The 24455-nt window shown below is 40.9% G+C and overlaps 1 protein-coding gene across 3 annotated transcripts in view; it reads left to right on the top strand.

Annotated features, from left to right (window-relative positions):
- The window catches only part of LOC126452530 (triple QxxK/R motif-containing protein-like), a 51409-nt gene extending 32856 nt beyond the window's left edge, over nucleotides 1–18553 (top strand). For all 3 annotated transcript variants that reach the window (XM_050091089.1, XM_050091088.1, XM_050091087.1), the window contains exon 4: nucleotides 18016–18553. In XM_050091089.1, coding sequence (XP_049947046.1) covers nucleotides 18016–18105 — 90 coding nt within the window. In that variant the 3' untranslated portion in view covers nucleotides 18106–18553. The remainder of the gene's footprint in view (nucleotides 1–18015) is intronic.
- Nucleotides 18554–24455: the final 5902 nt, after the last annotated feature.

The raw sequence follows: 24455 nt of genomic DNA, 5'->3' as shown, positions 1-24455 counted from the left end.
TCACATTCACTCAGCACTCTAGATGTAAGGGCTAAAACCCTAGGAGTATGGTGATTATACATCTGTCAGTACAGCAACTGACTGTGGTCATGTTACCTCTGGTACAAGGGTTATCTTTGGATTACTCTCAGTCTTGAGTTATCTGTGTTTGTTTATGAATGTGTAGTTCCATTACTAAAAATAAAAAGTAATTCTGTACTCTTTAGTTTTAAGAACATTGTTTTATGTGGAATGTATGCATTATGCATACAATATGTGACCCTGACAATAGAGAAACAAGTATAACTGTGAACAGTTTATTTTGTGGGTAGTTAAATAGATCACTGCAACAATAACAGATACTCACAAGAAGTTGTGCATCATTAATGATGAGACTGGAGATATTTGCAACAAAATCCAGGTTTTTGAGCTCTTCATTCCTGCAGTGGAAAAAAAAGTGAATGCACTCTGGTGCAAAGAGCTGAATCCTAAAACAGATCTCGACCCCACATCAATTCTGTGAATGCAGGGAACAGTGCTAATGTGCACCACCATGTATTTGATCTTTTCACTATGCCAAGAAGTGATGTTAAGCCAGATCTGAAAATATTGATTATTCCAGTGTTTCTTCTGGGTTGTGACTGCCCTCAGGATCAATAATCTGCCTGTCAGTCAGTTCTTCTGTACCACATTTGCAGTTATGACCCCACTGGTTATGCTTGACCATCCATGAATCTGGTTTGTGATCACGGGAAATATTTTCAGAAACCAGTCATGAACAATTTATGCTAGTGATCAGCAATTTACATCAGCAGGCAACAGCATTGGTGTCAAACACTATTGTGCACTCACCATATCATCAAGTTTACCATGGTTAGAAATTGAATTAATTTCTTGCTGCACCAAACTGTCAGACCAAAGGCTCAGAGAAGTGGTTTATCAAGGGGGGGAAAAAAAAAACAGTGACAAAAACCATTCTGGATTTTGATGGCAGCTACGAGGTACGATAGACACAATTACAGTTTTGTACAATTTGCTGTAGCATATTTGGCATAGTAGCTGCAGTAACAATTGAAAATAGCATTGGTAGTGCCTGATGATTAATCAACAGACACATTTCTAAGACTGGCCAATAGAATATAAACAAAATTAGAGTTGCTAGTAAAAGTTGCTATGACATTTTTGGCAGATGATGTGCCAGCTGACCCCACTAGGTGAAGCTGAACTCACCCAGAAGAGACAACACTGGACTGTGCAGCCATCATGCCCCACCACCCACCAAGCTTTTCCAAAGAGATCCGGAATTCATGCACTGCAGTTGAGATGCTGGCCAGATACCTTCGAGCGCAGCAGCACGGGGAGAACATAGCGAACAGCTATGATCTCAACACAATGCAGTCCTATAACACCAAGATTACTGATGATATGGGGACAACATTAATAATATTTTCTGATACTACAAGCATTTCAGTCCAGCTGCATCAAAATGCACAAAACTAGTCACCTACCAGATGATTAATGTGATCTGGATTAGGTGCGACAGATTGCAAGTTGAACAAGAAATGCCAGCAGTCAGGGACATGAGATAAACAACAGATGGAATCGGCAGGCAGAGTAAACAAACTGCACCACAACAGTTGGTATGTCCACGGCAGCAATATGGTAACTAAACGAGCTCTAAGAACACTACAGCCAACGATGCACTCCATTGCATCACAGCTGTTGTACATTGATTGGATGAAATAAATGTTCCATATGCATTAAACTAGTACTCATCTATGTAACTCATAGGTATGATCTTGTAGAACAGATGTTGCCCTTATGGCAGCCAAACACAAAGTGAACACTACTTGCTCTTGAAGCCCCTTCCTAACTCCCTGCCTTAGTTTACATCTACCAGGTACCTGGGGGTGTGTTCTCTACACCATATACAATAAAATATACATTGAGGTGACAAAGGTAATGGGATACCTTGTAATAGTGTGTCGGACCTCTTTTTGCTTGGTGTGGTGCAGTAACTTGACTCGGCATGGACTCAACAAGTCACTGGAAGCCACAGCAGGGAAATATTGAGTGATGCTGCCTCTGTAGCTGTCCATAATAATAAAAGTGTTGCCCAAGCAGGATTTTATGCATGAACTGATCTCGATTATGTTTGATGGGATTCATATTGGGTGACATAGGAAGCCAAATCAAATAATTCGCTCGAATTGTCCAGAATGTTCTTCAAACCAACTGCGAGTAATTGTGCCTGGTGACGTGGCATATTGTCATCCATGAAAAGTCCATCTTTGTGGGAACATGAAGTCCATGAATGGCTGCAAATTGTCTCCAAGTAGCCGAACATAACCAGAACCCAGACCTTTCCATGGAAACACAGCCTGCACCATTATGGAGCCACTGCCAGCTTTCAGTTCTTTGTTGACAACTTGGGTCTGTGGCTTCGTGGGGTCTGTGCCACACTCAAACCCTATCATCAGCACTTACCAACTGAAATCGGGAGTTGTTTGAACAGGCCACAGTTTTGCAGGTGTTTAGGGTCCAACTGATATGGTCACGAGTTCAGGGGAGGTGCTGCAGGTGGTCTTGTACTGTTAGGAAAGGCACTTGTATCAGTTGTCTGATGCCAAATTTTGTTGCACTGTCCTAACACATACATTCCTTGTACATCACAAGTTGATTTCAGTGGGTATTTCATGCAGTGTTGCTTGTCTGTTACCACTGACACATCTACACAAACACCGCTGCTCTCGATCGCTAACTGAAGGCTGTCGGTCACTGCATTGACTGTGGTAAGAGGTAATGCTTGAAAATTTGGTATTCTTGGCACACTCTTGACACTGTGGATCTCAGAATATAGAATTCACTAACAATTTCTGAAATGGAAATGTGTCTAGCGCCAACTGCCATTCCACATTCAAAGTCTGTTAACTCCCGTCTTGCGGCCATAATCACATCAGAAGTGTTTTCGCATGAATCACCTGAGTACAAATGACTGCCTGCCTATGCACTGCCCTTTTGTACCTTGCGTGCGTGACACAACTGCCATCATATAGTGGAGATGCTGAGTTGCAGAAAGGCACAACAATAAGACTGTCAGAAATTTAGCTTTCGGCCCACAAGGCCTTTGTCAAAAGTAGACAATGGACACACACACACACACACACACACACACACACACACACACACACACACGACTGAAGTCTGTCTGTGTGTATGTGTGTGTGTGTGTGTGGGGGGGGGGGGGGTGTCTACTTTTGGCAAAGACCTTGTTGGCCGAAATCTAACTTTCTGGCAATCCTGTTGTTGTGCCTTTCTGTGACGCAGCATCTCTGCTATGCTATGTGGTGAGTAGCAACTATCCTTTTCATTATATTGTTACATTTCATCTTGAATTTTACATTGTTTGATACAACTGTCATCTGTATATGTGCATATCGCTATTCCGTGACTTTTGTCACCTCAATGTATTTCTGGCCATATACTGAACTGTGTTTTAATGATGGCTCTGACTTTTTCTGTCACTGTTAATCCCCTCCATCCTGAAATTTTTATGTGAATAAAATGAATAGCAGTATTTTAACAGATGGGTGCTGCCCATAATATAAGTAATGTTGAAACAAGAAATAAAGTGATATTATAAATAGTAACGTCTTCAGCTTTTGTAGTCCTTTCTTCCTCAGTTGCATGTAATATTACAGTGTATTGTTATTTTTACTTGTTGACTGTCTTTCATTAGATGTAGTTAGACGGCAGTTGATCTAAATCTTCTGGTTTCACATCATCCTCACTGTTCCCAATTGTTGCATCTGATTTCACTAGGAAAGATTTCATCATTTTCTACATTATTAAAGAAAAAAAAATCTGCTACATCTTCACATGAATCGCTGTCAACTTTACCATTAAGTATGTGCATTAATCCCTGATACTTTCACTCTCAAGCATACATTCAAATTACCTGGCTGCTGCAAATATGCATCTTTACCTTGCTCTAACATGGAACTTGACTTGCTAGCTGTCCTCTTTATCTTAACCCTATCTTGCCATTCAATCTTATGCATTTGCTTGAGTTACTTTCTCTCTCTGACTTCAGCTTGTTTTTGTCACTTCCTACCATACACGAAGTACTTCCCATTGATTGGATGTTCTTCTGAACTTCAGTTTCTTGATCTTTTATATTCAGTTTAATTTCATTTAACTGACCATTCATTTTCACCAAAGCTTGCAGAATTAAATTTACAGGATCCATATTCGTTTCAGAACTATTTAGTGCACCTTCATGGATTTCAATATCTGAAAATTTACAGACAATGACAACCTCATTAACACAACACAAGACACGAAAGACACTTCTATCTAAGACAGTTCATTGTGCATCATTTATACTCATCTGTTGAAGTCCTGCTTCCCAAAAGATTTATGGTGGAGCCGGTGAGCTGCTGTGCTGCTGTCACCACCACGCAGTCGATGCTACCATTTGCAGGGTTTCTCGCAATGTGGTGTGGACTGTTACTGCTGCTCGTTGGCACTGTATGGTTATGCTGGCAGTTTATCCACAGCAAACCTACTGTGGCTTGCGATGTCACTTCCTAAGTCGTTTGGACTTCAAAACGACCATTATGCATTTCTCATCATCTGAATAATCTTTTGATTATGCTCATTAAACAATCGCAACTAATGGTTTGTCTGCAGATTCTTCAGACAGGTCCCTGACAGACAGACGCCCATATTATTAAGTTTATACACAATCTTTTTTTTTTTTTTTCATTTGAAAAATATTTGTGATTGTTACCAATAAGTTCAACATGCACTGGACACATTTATTCAGCTTATAGGTAAGATGTTTCCAGAATGAAATTTTCACTCTGCGGTGGAATGTGCACTGATATGAAACTTCGTGGCAGATTAAAACTGTGTACCACAATGAGACTCGAACTCAAGACCTTTGCCTTTCGTGGGCAAGTGCCCCCTACCAACTGAGCTACCCAAGCGTAACTCATGATCCATCCTCACAGCTTCACTTCTGGAGGTACTTCACCTCCTGCCTTCCAAACGTTTCAGAAGCTCTTTTGCAAAATTTGCAGGACTACCACTCATTAAAGAAAGGATTTTCAGAGACGTGGCTTAGCCATTGCCTGGGGGATGTTTCACAAAGAAAGTTTCACTCTGCAGCAGAGTTTCACACAGCAGAGCATACACAGCAGTCTCTAGGTTCTGAGATGTGGCCATGTGTGTGCGAGCTGTGCTTGTGTGAATGCGTGTTTTCTGCTGCAGAAGAACTTTGTCCAAAAGGTTTTAATATTTCAGCAGTCCATTTCATTGTGCCTGTGTGTGGCTCAATGCTGTACCTATATGGTGAGTAGCAGCCTATCCTTTCTACATTGCTGCTGATTCCTTGTGGACTTTCTGTTGTACAAGGTGTACAACTTTGCTTCTGCCATTTGCTGATAGGTGGTAACAACGGTAAGTAGCGGTCGAAAGAAACAGATTGCAGACGTTAGGCAGTTAGCTTTGACATCGGTCAACATAACCTCATTCAAACATTAGTCGATTTGTGTCTGCACCATAAAGTTGTTCTTTATTGAAAATGTCAATTTATGAGCCTAATTCTCGTCATTTGCGGGAGGTGTTACTGTTATGTTTCAGTATGAAGAAAACAGTGTCTGAGTCTCATCAAATGCTCTCAAGTACGTATGGTAAGGACGCTATTAGTGAAAGAATGTGTCGTGAGTGGTTTCAACACTTCAAGAACAGCGATTTTAACGTCGTAGACCGGCATGCTGGTGGAAGAGAGAATGTTTTCGAAGATGCAGAATTGGAGACTTTGCTGTGTGAAGACTCACGTCAAAGTCAAGAAGAATTGGTACAATTAGTGGGAGTGACACAGCAAGCCATTTCAAAACGTCTCAAGGCTATGGGCATGATTAAGAAGGAAGGCTGAAACCAAGAGACATTGAACGGTGTTTGTGAACAGTTGCTTCAGGGGCAAAAATGGAAGGGCTTTGTGCACCACATTGTGACTGGGGATGAAAAATGGGTTCATTACCATAACCCTAAATGCAAAATATCATGGGGCCATGCTTCCACGTCGACAGCCGAGCCGAATATAAACGGCTCCAAGATCATGCTCTCCATTTGGTGGGACCAGCTCAGCGTTGTGTACTATGAGGTGTTAAAACCAAGTGAAACAATCGCAGGTGCTCGTTATCGAACGCAATTAATGCATCTGAGCGGAACATTAAAAGACAAACGGTCGCAATACAGCGAGAGGCACGATAAAGTGATTTTGCAGCACGACAGCGCTCGAACCCATGTTGCAAAAGAGGTCAAAATGTTCTTGGAAATGTTAAAATGGGTAGTCTTACCCCACCCGCCGTATTCTCCAGACGTTGCTCACTCTGATTATCACCTGTGTAGATCAAAGGTGCATGGCCTGGTTGACCAACACTTCCAATCTCATGAAGAAGTCACAAATTGGATCGATTCGTGGATCGCTTCAAAAGATGAACAATTTTTTCGACATGTGATTCGTACGCTGCCCGAAAGATGGGAGAAAGTTGTGACCAGCGATGGAAAATACTTTGAATGATACACGTGTAACCAATTTGTTTCATTAAAGCCTCAGCCGGCCGGAGTGGCCGTGCGGTTCTAGGCGCTATAGTCTGGAGCCGAGCGACCGCTACGGTCGCAGGTTCGAATCCTGCCTTGGCATGGATGTGTGTGATGTCCTTAGGTTAGTTAAGCTTAATTAGTTCTAAGTTCTAGGCGACTAATGACCTCAGAAGTTAAGTCGCATAGTGCTCAGAGCCATTTGAACCATTTTGAAAGCCTCAGATGTTGGGTAAAAAACGGCGGAAGCAAAGTTGTGCATATTGTAGCAACCTACTTTTTTAAGCTCAAATATTAGGATCTGACACAGCTTGAAGAATCTTCATTCTGATCCCATTCAAACTCATTTGTATGTTGATATTGCACTGTTTGATACTGACATTGAATAGTGACACTTGCATTAATCCAGGGTGTTATCGTCCCGGGACAACCGGTAAAGGTTCAAATGGCTCTGAGCACTATGGGACTTAACTTCTGAAGGTCATCAGCCCCCTAGAACTTAGAACTACTTAAACCTAACTAACCTAAGGACGTCACACACACCCATGCCCGAGGTAGGATTCGAACCAGCGGTCACGCGGTTCCAGACTGTAGCGCCTAGAACCGCTCGGCCACCCCGACCGGCCAACTGGTAAAGGCCCGGGATTTTTTTCATCCAGGAGAAAATCGGAAAAAAACAGGAATTTTTTAGTGTTGTAGTTTTCAGTTAAATTTTTGTAATTTTCTCTGGTAAGAACTTATAACAAAGAATATACCGGTAATTGTATCCTGCTACTGCAGAATAATATCGCAGCAATAAAACACACGAGAGAAAAAAATAAAAGTTGCAAAGGAAACGCGCCATTTACAATGAAACGCAGTGCACACACAAGCGTCTGCCAACTGCAAAATGTGTGAAAGGCTTTAGGACGAAGACTATGCAATACTTGATAAGTACATACTGCTTCCAATGAGCGTGGCGTTACAACTTCACATTAGGTTCGTTTTAGCAGTTGAGTCGCGTATGAACAGTACCTTTTCGCGCTTCTGGCTATTGTTAGACGTATCGGCATTAGCAATAGGTAGTTAGATGCTACCCGGAAATCTTTTTACTGGAGCGCCACGTGATACGGTACGTGTTTAAGTTCAGTGATTTTATTGTCCTCTAAGATTACAGGACTCATGTCAAATGAAAACAAAACGGATTTCTGTGGCCGGGAATTACCAAGTGACTTAAAATTTATTCACAAAATTACAGAAGGCTAAAGTATGTTATTAATTTCAGTTTTCTGATTTGATTTTATTTCCGCGTTTTTGGGAGTCAGATATGAGTCGCCTTCCAGAACAATGAAGTTATTTTTGTCTGTGTGCTAAAGAAATTTGGCTTTTATTAAACCTTTTTGCAGAGGCACGCAATTTATTTGAAAAGAAGTGTTTGTTTCACACTATGGGCTAGTTTCGACTGTTCCCTGAATTTCAAATGCACGTTTTCATCTTGTGGCACGTATGTCATTATGCCATGATAAAGAACCAAACTTGAGATAATACAGTACTGGCACTCAAAGCAAAATTTACATCCCGAAAAGCTCAATATCAGGTTGATGCCTACTTCATTGTGACGTGGACAGCTGCAGTTCACATGTAAAAAGGACGAGCAGAGGAGCAACACAGCTTCGAATGTCGTTTAATTTTTAAGCAGAATGACATAATGCATTACTAGACGAAAACCGCAACACGTTATCGTTTTTAGCTAACTTATTGTAATTAAAAACAAGAATGATGAAAATTCATGACTTAACTGCAGGGTAATATTTTTTCATAAGCTTTGTTTAACGTAAGGAATTATTAGAGGATTACACCGTATATGATACTGAAGCCACTGAAATATTACAATCAATCTGGTAATCTCGTAGCTCCTTCCTTATCTGAATGCGAGAAATACATTTCAGTTCTGGAAGTGTCACCTGCTACGTTGATGACGATCCTGTCAACAACAGAATCCACGAAGCCAACAGGCGTAGCATTTTTTCTTCTTTCATGACGAGCCGTTTTATAATCCGCCAGCGTTCGGCGGTGGCGTGTGTAAAAGCTGAGTGCGTTAGTTCCAGTACGTCTGGTAGCTTAATCCTTGTTACTTTTCGGGCCACATCCCGCAGCTTTGTTCCACATCAGATCTGTTGGGTTCATATTGTAATGTTACAGTAGCAAATGTAAAAACGCAGCATTTGTATGATGTGCTCGATGCTGTGAAAATGATTGTTTTTCACGTTTCTACGATACTTATCTACCTCTGTGGTACAAACGATAGACATAGCCCAAATAAAGAGGATTTGGTTTTTCATTTTTGCCTTAAAAAATTAATCTTATGTTTCCTTAATTTAAAAAACTTTTACGAGCAGTCTTTCATAAAACATCGATAACTAAGAATTTGTATTTGAAATGGAAACAAGAATTTTGCGTCCAATATGTAATTAGAAACAAAAAGACGTGCATTATTTATAAAAAATAATGATGAGTTTTATTATTACGAACTGTAGGTATTTCAAAATTGAACGAGAAAAAGAAAAACGATATTAGGGAGATTTAAACCTACGCTCGTATAACCACATTGTTTTCACATTCATTTACGCTACCGACTGCGCTACACGTTCAATGAAAAAACATTAAGAACAGCCCATTTCTCGGCAACTTTTAACCGTGTTCCACGCTCAGCCATTTCGTACTGCGCATTAACAGCGCGACAATCAGACCACAACGTTACAGAGACTGTGGCTGTACACGATTTTTGAAATAAAAACTAGGTAGCTAAAGCGTGAGTAAGTTAAACGTCGATGTCTGTTAGTACATTTGAATATCTTATAGTTTCATTTAACATAGCTTAGTAATAAGATATCTAATACATGAGTGGGATCTACTTCCAATAGCGTAATAACACTAGTGTACGTGTGCTGCGGCTTCTGACCGATCATCGTGTTTGTGATTGTTTACAATAGGTTTACTCATATGATGAACGGATTATAGACACACGAATGTGCAATTTAAACCGAACTAGGCATTTGTTTGCAAAATTCCAATTCTCTTGGAGTATCCTCTGATGTCCAATTTCATTTATGACGTATTGTAAGGTCTTAATGCTTTATATGTTCGAACATACGTGTTTGCTTGTTATCGTAGCTGCGCACATGCAGTAACGCTTGTTTTCTAGCGCTCACTGACGACTGCTGAAACGATACTATTTCTAACAGGCCGCGAGAAAATATTGCGAGAGGTGGTTTTAAAGTCGTTTCTTTCAAAGTGAATTTCTTTTTACGCAAGATGAGTTATGTTACGTGTGAGCATGTGCGATTAATTTCTTAAATCGCAGAGCGTTCGACTTTCATTTAAAACTTAATAGCGTGGGGACCAGCCACTTAGAAGCATTTCGAGCCCAGATGACTATAATCGGTTTATCATAAGAATAAACCTGATGTAAACAAACACAAACGCGATGATTGGTCAGAAGCTGTAGCATACTTACTGTAGCGGCACCACCATTTAGGATAGGGAAAGTTAGTTTTGTGCAATATTCTGAGCACGAGTTACAGCCAGGTGCGGTCCAGGTTGCAGTGAGTTACACATACCAACAGTTGCGAAGTAGAGTAGAGGCCACAGGGCCGTCAAATTGCTGAAAAAGTATACGTAGCTGTTTTGCATATTGCTAGTCACAGGCAGAAGAGTCCCACTGGGCAACCTAGTGTGTTATGAGTACGTGACGCGAAGCGGCGCGCTTGACAAAACAGAGGCCAACTGCCGAGTATAAATAGGTGTCGTAATATACCGAGATTAATTCAAGTGTGGCAGCTCTTCTAGACGGCGGGGCGTGTCACACCACCGGCTACACACAGCAGCAGATGGGGCACCAGTGCTCCAGTGCACGGTGGGTTGTTAGTTCGACCCCGAGGCCAACGTGGGGTCCGTAGCCAGCCAGCCAGCCAGCGGCAGGCCACTCCACGGCTCGCTATCGCGGGCAGTCCTGGCTTCCAACACACGCCAGAGGCATCCCGAGGCGAAGGCCGCAGATTCGGATGCCGGATCACGGGCGTTTGTCGTTGCCTTGATCTCAGCCACGCCGGCGAGAAGAAGCAGCAGCTGGCCCCGTGCAGTTCACTCTGAGCAGCGCTGATTTGGCAGGGACACAGACCACTGAGCGAACTGTCGGCGCATCCTGATGCCGTCACAATTCCGTGGCTGTCCAAGGCCGGCATGACACAGCATTGTGTTGCATGGGCCGCTGGGGTGCTTCCTCAGCATTGCGGGCCCCTGTGATGCAGACTAAGAGGAACGAGGGCACTGTAGTTGGAAATAATAAATCACTTGGAAAGTTCTCGCCTAGTTTTAATACGGTGCCTTCTACCTCATCCCACTACATTTGGTGTCAGAATAGCAGATGTCGTCTGTACAGTACAACATTCGAGCCCACCGCCTGCATTACGGTCACAAGATGTGGTGAGTTTTGACCAGTTTTCTTTTGAGTATTGGACGTTTTCTTGCCCTTTTTTCGTTTGTTTGTTTTTTTCTATTATGGCTCCTAGCAAGCCACTTTTTAGGTATTTTGCGTGGACATATTATTATTTGTTGTCAGAGAAAGTGTTAGTGTATTTGGGGCAGTAAGATTTTTTTTTTCATGGCATTTAATTACTTTTGTATTGGTATGTATTTGATGTTACTGAGTATGATGATTTTGAGGTGTTGGGAGTCGGGTTGTTCTTGAACTTAAATGTTTTGTTTCGGGACTAACTGGGAACGAAAGCAAAACAATGGCAAAGTCAGTGACGCGAGGTGTGTCGGAACCAGAAGTGGTTCAGATTTTGTTGGAAAAAGTAGCACAATTGACAGCAGACAATACGCAGTTGAGAAGTGAATTAACATCTAGTAGTGAGCAGGAAACTGCATTGTATCAATTGTTGTTGACTAGGAAGCCGCAACAGGAGATTGATCCAGCTGCTGCGAGTTTGATTAGCTATTCCATTTTCTGGCAAGGCATCTGAGGATGTGCGTTCGTTTCTGGATGTCTTGGAGACTTCAGTGGGGATGAATCGTTGGTCTGATGAGCAGTTGTTACATATAGCCAAGATTAGATTAACGGGTGATGCGAAAACATATGTAAGGTGGCCTCAAGGAAGGCAGGACAGTTTAAGCAGTTAATGGAAGGGCTTTTACAAAGGTACAAAATATTAGAATAGCGCTCGGAACTTTAGAGAGAGGTTAAGTACGACGAAAAAGAGACGGGGAGATGATGAAGAAATTTGCAGACAGGATGAAGGAAATTAATGCGTATACCTATGAGTTGGGTCAGAACAATGAAGCAAATAGTGTTCCGTTGCAGGAGGCCAAGCAAAGGACACTTGATGTATTTTTGAGAGGGTTAGCAGTGCATATGTCACGGAAAGTGCTTGAAGGGACTCCGAAAGATTTGTATTCAGCCATTCAGCTGGCAATTAAATGTGAGGAAATAGACGTGGCAACAGGGGTACGCGAGAGGCAAACAGTGTTTACCGTGGGTATGAAATGTTATAAGTGTGGTCGTATGGGACATGTGCAGAGGCAATGTACTCAGTCACCAAGGAATAGAGGAAGGGGTAGAAATCAGCAGCATTGAGGATGGAAAAGTGGAGATAGGAGAGGTGGTCAAACGTTAAATGGGAGAGGGGGCCAAAGACCCACATAAGGGAGCTCCCGTTAACTTCAATGCTATAAATACATATGCAGAGGTGGAATGTTCAGTGGTAGGATCCATAGGAACTAAGAAGTTTAAGATTTTGTTAGGCACTGGGGCACAAGTGTCAGTGGCTACTAAGAATATAATGGGACAAAGGAAGTTAGACCCACCACGTTATAGGTTGCATGGAGTGGGGGATAAGATCGCCACACCTTTGGGGTCGGTGACAGTTGACTTTCGCATAGGGAAAGTCCAGTTTAATGAATGCATGCATGGGGGTAGTACCATGGGTAAGTGAGGGCTACGTCACGATCCTAGGAGTAGATTTCTTGCATCAACATCATGCCAAAGTTGACTTTGGACAACGAACTGTGGAACTTGGTGGAATGTTATTTACACTAGGGGAAACTGTTGTCAATGCAGAGCTGTCGCGAGGGGCGTTCAATGTAATGAACAAACCAATGGAACTGCGTACATTAGCATTAAGGCTTAAATCACATGAGTGTGTGTCTAGCGGCACCGGGAAGTTGCTTTGGGTAAGTGTGGAGTCAAATCTGCCTGTGGGTACAGTATGTGTTATTGAACCATTGGAGGATAATGAAGTTTTGGGTTCACTGGGTTGTTTTGTGAAACATAGTGTTGTACGCGTACAGGAGGGGAACGACAGGCGAGTAGTTCCCGTGAGCGTGGATAATTTTAGCGCTGTAGACGCAAATTTGAGGAAAGGTGTTTTAGTAGCAAATTTGAATGTGCCAGATGACAAAGGCTGGTGTTTGAGAGGTAGGTGAAGCAATTAACCACTAACTGCTGATAGAACTGCATTGCGTGACAAAATTAATGATTTAAAGGAGGAGAAAGAGAGCAGATGGCAGAACTATTGTGGGAATTTAAGGATTTGTTTTTTCCACAAGGGCCGTTACCAGCAACTCCATTAGTTCAACATAGGATACCAACAGGGAATGAAGCACCTGTTTACCGTAAACCATACAGAATACTGAGGTATTTGGAGCTGATTGTGGAGGATTTCATTGATCAGCAGCTTGCGGACGGTATTATAGAGCATAGTAATAGTTGCTGGGGAGCAGACATTGTCGTTGTGCCTAAAAAATCTACGGATGGAACTAAGAAATACAGGTTTGTTGCAATTACTGATACCTCAGTTATAAGACAGTAATGGAAGCATACCCCATTCCAAACATATCGGAGACTTTGGATCACTTAGGACAGTGTCAGTACTTTTCTACAACGGAGTGGTTATCATCAGTTAGAGGTGGCCCCAGAGGATCGTCCAAAACCTGCTTTCTCTACACCTGGAGGCCATTAACAGTACATTAGAATGCTATTCGGTTTGAAAAACACTCCGGCAACGTTTCAGAGGTTGCTAGACAGTGTCTTGAGGGGATTCAAATGACGGCAGTGTCTGGGTTATTTGGATGACATTATAGTGTTTTCAAGTAGTATGGAGCAACATAGACAGCAGTTAAGGGAAGTCTTCATGGGGTTAAGAGCAGCTCGTTTGACATTGAGCCTGGAGAAGTATCATTTTGCATTAGAAGAAGTAAAATAACTGAGTCATATTATCAGTTAAGGACGGAGTGCGAACAGATCCGAGGTTGGTACAAGCTGTAAGGGATTTTTGGGAACCAAAAACAGTTAAGGAAGTGCAGTCATTCATCAGAATTTGCAATTTCTATCGAAAGTTCGAGAAGGGTTTTGCAGATTTAGCACAGTTGTTGACGCAATTGTTACGGAAGGATGTGAAACTTGAGGGGACAGAAGAGTGTGAGAAAGCGTTTGACAGACTGAAATAAGTGTTAACATCAAGTCCGGTTCTTATGTTTCCAGATTTTGAAAAGGAGTTTATACTAGCATGCGTGGCATCGACTCAAACATTAGGATGTGTTCTCAGTCAGGAAATTGATGGGAAAGAACATCCTGTAGCCTATGCGTCTAGGCAGTTGAAAGTAGCAGAGAAAAATTAATCAACAATAGAGAGGGAGATGCTTAGCATAATCTATGGAATCACATATTTCAAATGTTATTTATATGGGAGAAGATTTTGGGTAGTGACAGATCATGCTGCGTTGAAGTGGTTGTTAGGGTTGAAGGATCCGTCCACTAGACTCGCTAGATGTGCTGTGAGGCTTAGTGAATTCAACTACGAGGTGGTGCACAAGCCTGGGAAGAAGCACAGTAATGCAGAGGCAAAGGAAAGTGGCAAAAGTAGACCTCATAGCGGTAGCAGTATGGCAAGAATTACAGGACGCTGATAACAATTGTAAATTGTATCGGACACAGCCACAATTTAATATGTACATTGGTCTTCTGTGCAGGGAAACAAAGTTAGGGCCAAGGGTAGTATTGCCAGTGAAGTTGAGGGATGAGGTTTTATAGGAAGCACATGATCACGTATTATCTGGTCATGGAGGGTGTAGAGCGACGAATAGGAGAGTGGCGGAGAGGTATTGGTGGAGAGGTAGGAAAGTAGATGTGGATCAGTATATTAAGAATTGTAAACCATGTGCACAGAGAGAAGATTTGAGTCGGAAACAGATACAGCTACAACGATTACCGGAAGCAACATGTCCATTCTCTTTGCTGGGGATAGATGTCTGAGGACCTTTCAGGTGAGCACCATCGGGGAACAGATTCGTCCCGACAATAATAGACCATTTTTCGAGGTATGTGGAGATGGTGGCTATGCCAAATCAACAGGCAGCAATGGTTGCACAAGCGATAGTAAACAAATGGATTTTGAAGTTTGGTGTACCAGAGACAATAATTACTGACCAAGGAATGAAGTTCATGTTGGATTTAATGAAGGAGCTGTGTAAACTGTTGAATGTAAAGAAGTTGAGGATGACCGCATAGCATCCACAGGCCAACGGTGCAGAACGGGTACACAGAACAATCGGGAAGATGCTGAGTTTTTATGTGGATTCTCATCACCATCAGTGGGACAAGTATTTTAAGCTTATTGTATGTGCGTACAATGCAAAAGTCCATCAGATACTGGTTTGTCTGCGTATGAGGTAGTGTATGGGCAAAAAATGCCATCACCGTTTGATTTAGTGAAGCTACAGAAAGGAAGGACCAGTGAATCAGTACGTCAATTTGCGAGAACAATTCAGGATGTTTGGAAACAAGTACAAAAGGCAAATACGAAGGAGTCCGTATCCAGCCAGCCAGGGGGGCCACTCCACGGCTCACTACCGCAGGCAGTCGTCCAGGCTTCCAACACACGCCGGAGGCATCCCGAGGCGAGGGTCGCAGATTCGGACACCAGATCACGGGCGCTTGTCGGCACTGTGACCTCAGCCACGCAGGCGAGCAGAAGCAGCAGCTGGCCGCCTGCGGCTCACACTGAGCAGTGCTGAGTCTGCAGGAATGCAGACCACTGAGCCAGCTGTCGGCGCATCCTGACGCCGTCACAATTCCGCAGCTGTCCAAGGCCAGCACGACACAGCATTGTGTTGCACGGGCCACTGGGGTGCTTCCTCAGCATTGCGGGGCCCTATGATGCAGACCAAGAGGAACGAGGACACTTGGAAAGTTCTCACAGAGTTTTAATGGTGTTCCTTCTACCTCTTCCCGCTACACTTGGTCATCCTGATACATTCAGTGGCAGAAGTTGCCACTACAGTACACTGGTGTTGTTACACAGTTGGAAGTAGGTTCTCCTTATGTATTAGATATCTTATTACTAGGTTATTTGAACGAAACTATAAGATATTCAAAGGTATTAACAGCCATCAACATTTTTCTTAATCATGCTTTAGCTACATAGTTTTTATTTCAAAAATCGGTTACAGTCACGGCCTCTGCAGCGTTGTGCTCTGACTGTCGCACTGTTAAAGCACAGTATGAAAATGGCTGTGGCTGCTTTCTGCTCCGTAGTGAAACACGTGTGTGGACCACTGTTAAAAACTGGCAAGACATAGGCTGTTATTGATGTTTTTCATACATTTACGGAGATAGTCAGCATTAAAGTCTTTCCAGGGTTGTGTGTAACGTAATAGTTATAAAAGCGAACATCAAATGTGTAGTGCAGTTAGTAGTGTAATAGTATTTTGTTATCTCGTTCAGTTTGAAATACCTATGTCTTGTAATTATAAAACTCATCATTTTTTATGAATAACACACGTTTACATCTTCGTGTTTCTAATTACATTTTGGATGCGAAATTCCTGTTTCCATTTCAAATACAAATTCTTAATTGTCGATGTTTTATAAAAGACTGTTCATATGAGTTGCTTAAATTAAGAAAACATAACAATTTAATGTTATAAGGCAAAAATGAAAAACCAAATCCTCATTTTGTGGACTATGTCCATCGCTTTATCGACTATTTTTACATGTGAACTGCAGCTGGCCACGTCACTACAAGCTAGCTGTATCAGCTGACCGGCCAGTACTGTCCAAGTTAAATGTGCCGGTAAAGCTGTTGTCCCACATTATCGCTAAGTCGATGTGCGTGTAACCCACAACATAAAACGTACCCTTGTTATTGCACTTGATACTACTCGAGACAGCTTGGCTGCAGTCCTATCTCAAATGGAAATCCAATAAGGTTCCAGCAAACATGAAAGAATACATAGTGCAAGGTTTACATCAGGTTTATTCTTATGATGAACAAATTATAGACATTTACGTCATTAGTAAAAATTTTACCGGCACCTTTGTGTGATGTATCTTAAAGTGTAACACGCGCCAAAAAGAGCAATAATATATGTGAAAGCTTAGCTTCTCTTGTAGCTATGCTATGTATATTAATTTAAACCAATAACTTTTCCTGAATGAAATTTTCACTCTGCAATGGAGTGTGCACTGATCTGAAATCTCTTGACAGCTTAAAACTGTATGCTGGACGGAGACTCGAACTCGGGACTTTCGCTTGGGTAGCTCAGGTGGTTGAGCACTTGCCGACAAATGGCAAAGGTCCCGAGTTCGAGTCTCGGTCCGGTACACAGTTTTAATCTACCAGGAAGTTTCATTAACTTTTCCTATTTGTGCGTTCGCACTACTTAACAGTGACACATCACATGTCGTATCCTTGGAATTTCTGCTGTCATGCCTAGCGAGATCAGGTGACATGAGCCATGATTGGCTTACAAAAGCGCGTCACAATCTCAATTTCAATGCTTAGGAAACTAACATGCTGTTTTGGGTGGAATTCGAAAGTATGCAAGGTACATCAAAGATCTTTCTGAATCCCCCCCCCCAAAAGTTCCGGGGAAGTTCTACACTGGTGTATAAAACCGTAACCATTCAAAGGATTGGTAAGTTTTGTGGTTCTGACGGAAAGTATACAGTCACTTGACTTTGATAAATTTTTTTTTCCCTTGTCTGCCGTGTGTACACACTGACTCATGTTTGCACCCAAGTAGAAAGTTTTTCATGTAATGAGCTTTGTGTAGCACCTTTCTAGTCACACAAGAGAAGATGCAACCCGAATCACTCGATTTCTGGTGCACTCTTTTACACAGCCACAAAATTAAGATTAATTTGGGTGATTCTTCCTGGGTGTTGTAATTTTCACAAATGTTGGTGTACATTTGTAAAATTCTATTCAGAAAATAAAGCACCCAGTACCCAGTACCTTGTTTTTCTTGGTATATTTATTGTTTGATAGAACGTTTTGTAATCATATTGCCTTAACATTTATGAAACAAAAAGAGTTCACGTTCATTTAATGCTACTCATATTTCTTTGTTTCTTGTAATAACTTGCTGATAATTAATGTGTTTCAGGAGGTGAGCATCATGGTTGGAGCTATGTTGGCACTATGTGTCTGTGTATATTGCATTTTTTATGCTTTGCTTGCTGATCGTTCACATTAAGAACAATAGTACTACACCGCACTATTTGCTTGGTCTGAAAAATGATTGATTCCTTGCTTTTATACTTTAAGAATAACAAGCTTACATTTATAAGACTAAAGTCTCCAATTACACAGGTGTTAAGTATCAAATGAGTGTTTTTATGACACCATGACATGTTGAAATAATGGAAAATAACATGACATCTATGATCTCGTTTGGTATTTTTTGTATAAATACAACATAAAATATTTGTTGTTTGGATTTTCTTATAGTGGAATTAAGTACTGTAATTTGTTGGGAAAGAGACTGATTATACATTACCATAAGGATGCCACAGTCGTGTAAAAGATATTTTTAATGTGGTTTTATATAAGACTGTACTGTGGTGTTTCAAATTTTGCTGATGGCATCAATTCCTATTTTCTGTAAAATTTTACAAAGTCAAATAAACCTCCTCAGGAAAAAATCTTTTATTTACTGCAGAAAGGTAAAAAAGTCTTGGCTACATCACTGCCCTCAATGTGACATGTATGATTTATGACACACTGTTTACCTAATTAATTTCTTTAAATATGAGCATTTTTTGGATATGACTGGAAAAATCTAATTTATTTATTTACGTATGTGAGGATAGCTCATACTCACTAAACAGAAGAGGGACATAATAACAAACAAGCACACAGAAATGACGATTAATTGGTTCAGGATCTGGACCCAGGGCCAAGTCATGCCACCATACCTTTAACACCTTGTTTCCTGTCCATTTCTCCTCATCATATCGGCATGCTGTTTTCTGGGACATTGACTTTCACATCTCCAGTGGCTCCATAAAAGTTCCTGACTGTATAAATACACTACTGGCCATTAAAATTGCTACACCACGATGACATGCTACAGACGTGAAATTTAACCGACAGGAAGAAGATGCTGTGATATGCAAGTGATTAGCTTTTCAGAGCATTCACACAAGGTTGGTGCCGGTGGCGACACCTACAACGTGCTGACATGAGGAAAGTTTCCAACCGATTTCTCATACACAAACAGCAGTTGACCAGCGTTGCCTGGCGAAACGTTGTTGTGATACCTTGTGTAAGGAGGAAAATGCCTACCATCACGTTTCCGACTTTGATAAAGGTCGGATTGTAGCCTATCGCGATTGCGGTTTATCGTATCACGACATTGCTGCTTGCGTTGGTCGAGATCCAATGACTGTTAGCAGAATATGGAATTGGTGGGTTCAGGAGGGTAATATGGAACGCCGTGCTGGATACCAACAGCCTCGTATCACTAGCAGTCGAGATGACAGGCATCTTATCTGCATGGCTGTAACAGATCGTGCAGCCACATCTCGATCCCTGAGTCAGACGATGGGGACGTTTGCAAGACGACAACCATCTGCACGAACAGTTCGACGACGTTTGCAGCAGCATGGACTACCAGCTCGGAGACCATGGCTGTGGTTACCCTTGACGCTGCATCACAGACAGGAGCGCCTGCGATGGTGTACTCAACGATGAACCTGGGTGCATGAATGGCAAAACGTCATTTTTTGGATGAATTCAGGTTCTGTTTACAGCATCATGATGGTCGCACCCATGTTTGGCGACAATGTGGTGAACGCACATTGGAAGCGTGTATTAGTCATCGCCATACTGGCGTATCATCTGGCGTGATGGTGTGGGGTGCCATTGGTTACACGTCTCGGTCACCTCTTGTTCAAATTGATGGCACTTTGAACAGTGGACGTTACATTTCAGATGTGTTACGACCCGTGGCTCTGCCCTTCATTCGATCCCTGCAAAACCCTTCATTTCAGCAGGATAATGCACAACAGCATGTTGCAGGTACTGTACGGGCCTTTCTGGATACAGAAAATGTTCGACTGCTGCCCTGGCCAGCACATTCTCCAGATCTCTCACCAATTGAAAACGTCTGGTCAATGGTGGCCTAGCAACCGGCTCGTCACAATACTCTTGACGAACTGTGGTATCGTGTTGAAGCTGCATGGGCAGCTGTACCTGTACACGCCATCCAAGCTCTGTTTGACTCAATGCCCAGGTATATCGAGGCCATTATTACGGCAAGAGGTGGTTGTTCTGGGTACTGATTTCTCTGGATGTATGCACACAAATTACGTGAAAATGTAAGCACATGTCAGTTCTAGTATATTTGTCCAATGAATACCCGTTTATCATCTGCATTTCTTCTTGGTGTAGCAATTTTAATGGCCAGTAGTGTACGTAAAGTAATGAAACATAACCACTCACCTATAGTGGATTGATGCGTGGAGCTCAGAAACGTGTAACAGAAAACAGCATTCCCAATAGCTTTTGAGCAATAGCTCTTTTTCTAGTAAAAGCACACACTTTCACAAACACAATCACACAGACCTCCAAACGGACACTCCTGCAGTCACATCAAGAGTGATTATTGATGTTTGATTATTAAAAGCAGTTGCCTGACCTGATGGAGGTGGGTTGGGGGCAGGGAAGGACACTGCGAGAGGGGCAGTGGGAAAGAGTATAGAGGAAATAGCAAAAAGAGTTTGAGGGAGGGGGGGGGGGGAGGGAGGGAGAGAGAGAAATGTAAAGATGTAGATGGAGAAATGTAAAGATGTAGAGGAAGAAGTGGAGGGGGACAGGAGAGAATGGTCACATCATGGGGGCAGTGAGGGAAGAAGAGCGGTGAGAGAAAACAGTGCATGATCTGATTGGAGGTGATGTGGACAGAAGAGAGAAGGGAAAATGAAGCTAGCTTCAGTGGAGCTTTCCTTAACCCAAAGTTAGGTGGAACATCACAGTACTTTACCACAAATCATCATATAATAGGTAGTACATACTTACATTCCTCAGGCTTACAGACAGACTTATCCAGCCAATTATAAAGGGCCCCAAAGTTTTGGAATCCAAATCATGAACTAACTTGACTTTTTTTGCATATGCAAAACATTGGATAAGGTAGAACGAGCAATGAATGACCAAGTTCAGGAGTAACTAATGTTTGTCAATTGGGAAATACTATCATATCCACTGACATTGTTTTTAGAAATATATTGTAAAGATATAAAGAAAATATGAATACAACGACTAGCTTCCACTGACCCCTAAACAGAGCCAGAAATATTACAAACTTTGCTCTCATTATTTTAGAGGTGATTCACCGAGCTAACATCATTACAACAATATATTATTATTTACCAATAGTAAAGTCACAATGGTCCATTACTTTTCTCAACTGTTAACAGGCTTTGTAGACATACTAGCCATACCAGAGAGAGCATTCGTAAATGATATAGGATCCATTAGCATCTCACAAACAGCTAAGTAAATAAGGATCCCCTCAGATAGACCCTATTTGCAAGGATAAACACTATCCAACTAGGATTCATGAGTTGCATCAGAGATTGCTCACCATTCACCTCATACACACACATAGTTAACAGAGAGGTTGATGGGTTTTACTATCTTCTTTGATACCTAAGGTTAAGCTAAGGTTCTTGCACCGTGTGACACACAATGTTCCACAGCAACATTGTATGGTGGTTGCTGAAGCAAGCACAGAGCTTACGGTTATAGAGGATTGGCAGTGCCTGAGCTGTCTCAGGTAACTCAGGTTTCACAGACCCATACCCTATAAAGACAGAGTTCCCCCGAGGTGATCACTATTTTGCATCACCTAAATCTTGTGGCTTATTGAGTGCCATGGGCATAGCAAGCATTACTCACCTAAAAATGAAAAGAAAATAATGTCTTGGGCCAAGCATGTGTGATAGAACCAAATCTCTAGTACAAAAGCACATTGCAAAATATACTTTCTTGAAAATATTTTATTCTGTTTCAAAGTTACTACATTATTTTTGGTATACAATAGCTAATATATACTGTTACTTTGAATAATGTCATCTGAGGAAAGATTTACACCAGCTTCATTAAAAAAGCACCAAAACTGTACACTCGCAAATACAAAAATATACTGTTTCTAAATAACTTACAACATATACATTTTAAAAAACTTTAACAGTCATTTGTGATAGAACAAAATGACACAAACTACTAAGAATCAAGAACTTGGACTAGTTTACCTACACTCCTGCTACAAATGGAAGATCATAGTCTTAGCAAATACTGTTGTATTCTTCTCTAAACAGGTGAGAGAAAGAAAGTGGTGCAATGTGAAAGAAAAGACAAATTATTGAACAATTAAGATACTGGAAATTTCCAAGCAAGTGATGTAATGTGCAACAATATGTTATCTGTACAAAATTATAAATGTGTAAATTAATTGAATGCAGTGACCTGGAAATTAACAAGGCTGCCTTTGTCTGAAATATTTACCTCTTGGGACAGTTTCAGTTCAGCAATTATGAAGAAACTTGGTGACAGGTGTGTTGTCAATAGTCTCAAGGGCAATACCACTGATGGTCAATCAGATGCTGTAGGTATTTGCAGATACATGCATTACATTTCACTGTGATCTCTGATAATTGTTGTTTTAATCCGAAGATCATATTTCGATGTATTTTTTAAGTTGTGTGAATTTCAATTCTATCCACTAATTTGTGCAGAAATGAAGTGGATAAACCACATTTTAATTCTACATTTGAGCGGAAAAAATTTAAACTTCCCATTGCACATTAAATTATGCCTGCAAAATGAGTATATGCATGTGAGAAGCAGCAGCACCACAGAAGGAACTGCTGCTTACGAATGAGTGAAATAAATCTGTACTATATAATTAAGTTAATGGAATGTTTAGTCATGGACAGAATCACTGGTACATGATGTTCTATCACAAAGATATCAAACATCATTTTTCAAGTAAGTTTCACTTACATGCAAAAAGAATAACATTTTTATTGCCTAACGCTACTATAAAACTCGGCTGCTGCCATATCTCAGTTTTTATCACATTTTAACTTAATAGAAAGTCATTAAAGTTTATTGTTTGTGTGGATCATCACCTGGGAAAGTAGGTAAATATTGGCAAGTGCAGCTCTAAAACTGAATGAGTGATTTTTGCCTTTTAGCTATTCACTCTCTGTCTGTAATGTTTTTAAAGGGCCTTCAAAATGTGTAAAACAGTATTCACACACATTAAAGTGCGAGTATGAAAACTGCTTGAAGTCATCAACATCTGCACCTCAATGTCGGAAGTACGTGTACCTACTGTAATCGCACATTACAAAAATGTAATCTATTTCCGATTTCTTACTACTGCTGAATTAAATAACTGCTTACTAAATACATGCCTTCTGATAACGCACTATTTTCCCTCTTCTGCAGCACCCATAGAAATACAAACTACAGTTAATTCATTCACTATTATTTACATGACAATTGTTTAACACTTGTCATAATATAATACATAAGCCCACGTGAATGAATAATAATGTTTATTTGAAAATGCCACATTTGCCAGAAAATCATACTAACTATCAGGTACAGCAAGATTATTTACAGAGTCTAATATTTAAAAATACACTATGATAATAAAGAACCTGTATAAGAATTGTATAATTTTGCAGAGAAATTTGAGATTATGACACAGCAATAAAAATAAGCCAATAACTAGTATCACAAAAAAGTGCAGATAATAATGGCTCGCCCTATAAAATGATAGGCTAATTTCTTCCTGCTTTGCCAGATTGGACTTAGAATTAATACGGTTATAATACAAGGATTAAACAATGGAACCTCTAAATTATCCATCCAATTAAATTACTTTAATAGTTGAAACTTAAAAATATGATATCAGGGATGCAAAATATTTGCATCTTCCCTTTTTTGTCTCACAGAACAAAATTCGAATTCTTCCAACACACGAATTGGAAGAATATAAATATATCACCATGATATATCTTGTTAAATTACATTATATTTTTGCTTAGCATGACACTTTACTTGTGCCTCCTGAGCATTGTTTGTACAATATTATGGAAGATTTACAATTCTCAGTATGTACATATATACAAAAAAGTACACTATTATAAAGAAAGGTATACACCTCATTCACTTCATATATGAATCACTGAAATGGATATGGAAGAAAATATTCTCAGTGGATGTATGAACAGAATTAAGATGTGTGAAGCTTTCAACACAGAAAACAAAAAGCAGGGAGTGGTGGCACTATCACAATTTAAAAGCTGTAGAGAGAAGGAGAAAAACATGTTTGAAAGCATGAAAGCCAAAACTGTTAGTAAATGAAAAGTAAAAGGCTATTACCAATAAAAGAAAGTCACTAAATGTTAAACAAAGCATTTCTGGCCATAGCTTATGGGACAGGCCTGATTAGTGGATGGATTAAGAAACATATATTAAGTGAACTTGATGGAAGAATGATTAGGCAGAAATGAAATTCGTGGCTCG

Source organism: Schistocerca serialis, unplaced genomic scaffold (assembly GCF_023864345.2).
Source record: "Schistocerca serialis cubense isolate TAMUIC-IGC-003099 unplaced genomic scaffold, iqSchSeri2.2 HiC_scaffold_897, whole genome shotgun sequence".
NCBI classification, from domain to species: domain Eukaryota; kingdom Metazoa; phylum Arthropoda; class Insecta; order Orthoptera; family Acrididae; genus Schistocerca; species Schistocerca serialis.
This window is presented reverse-complemented; position numbering and strand designations above follow the sequence as displayed.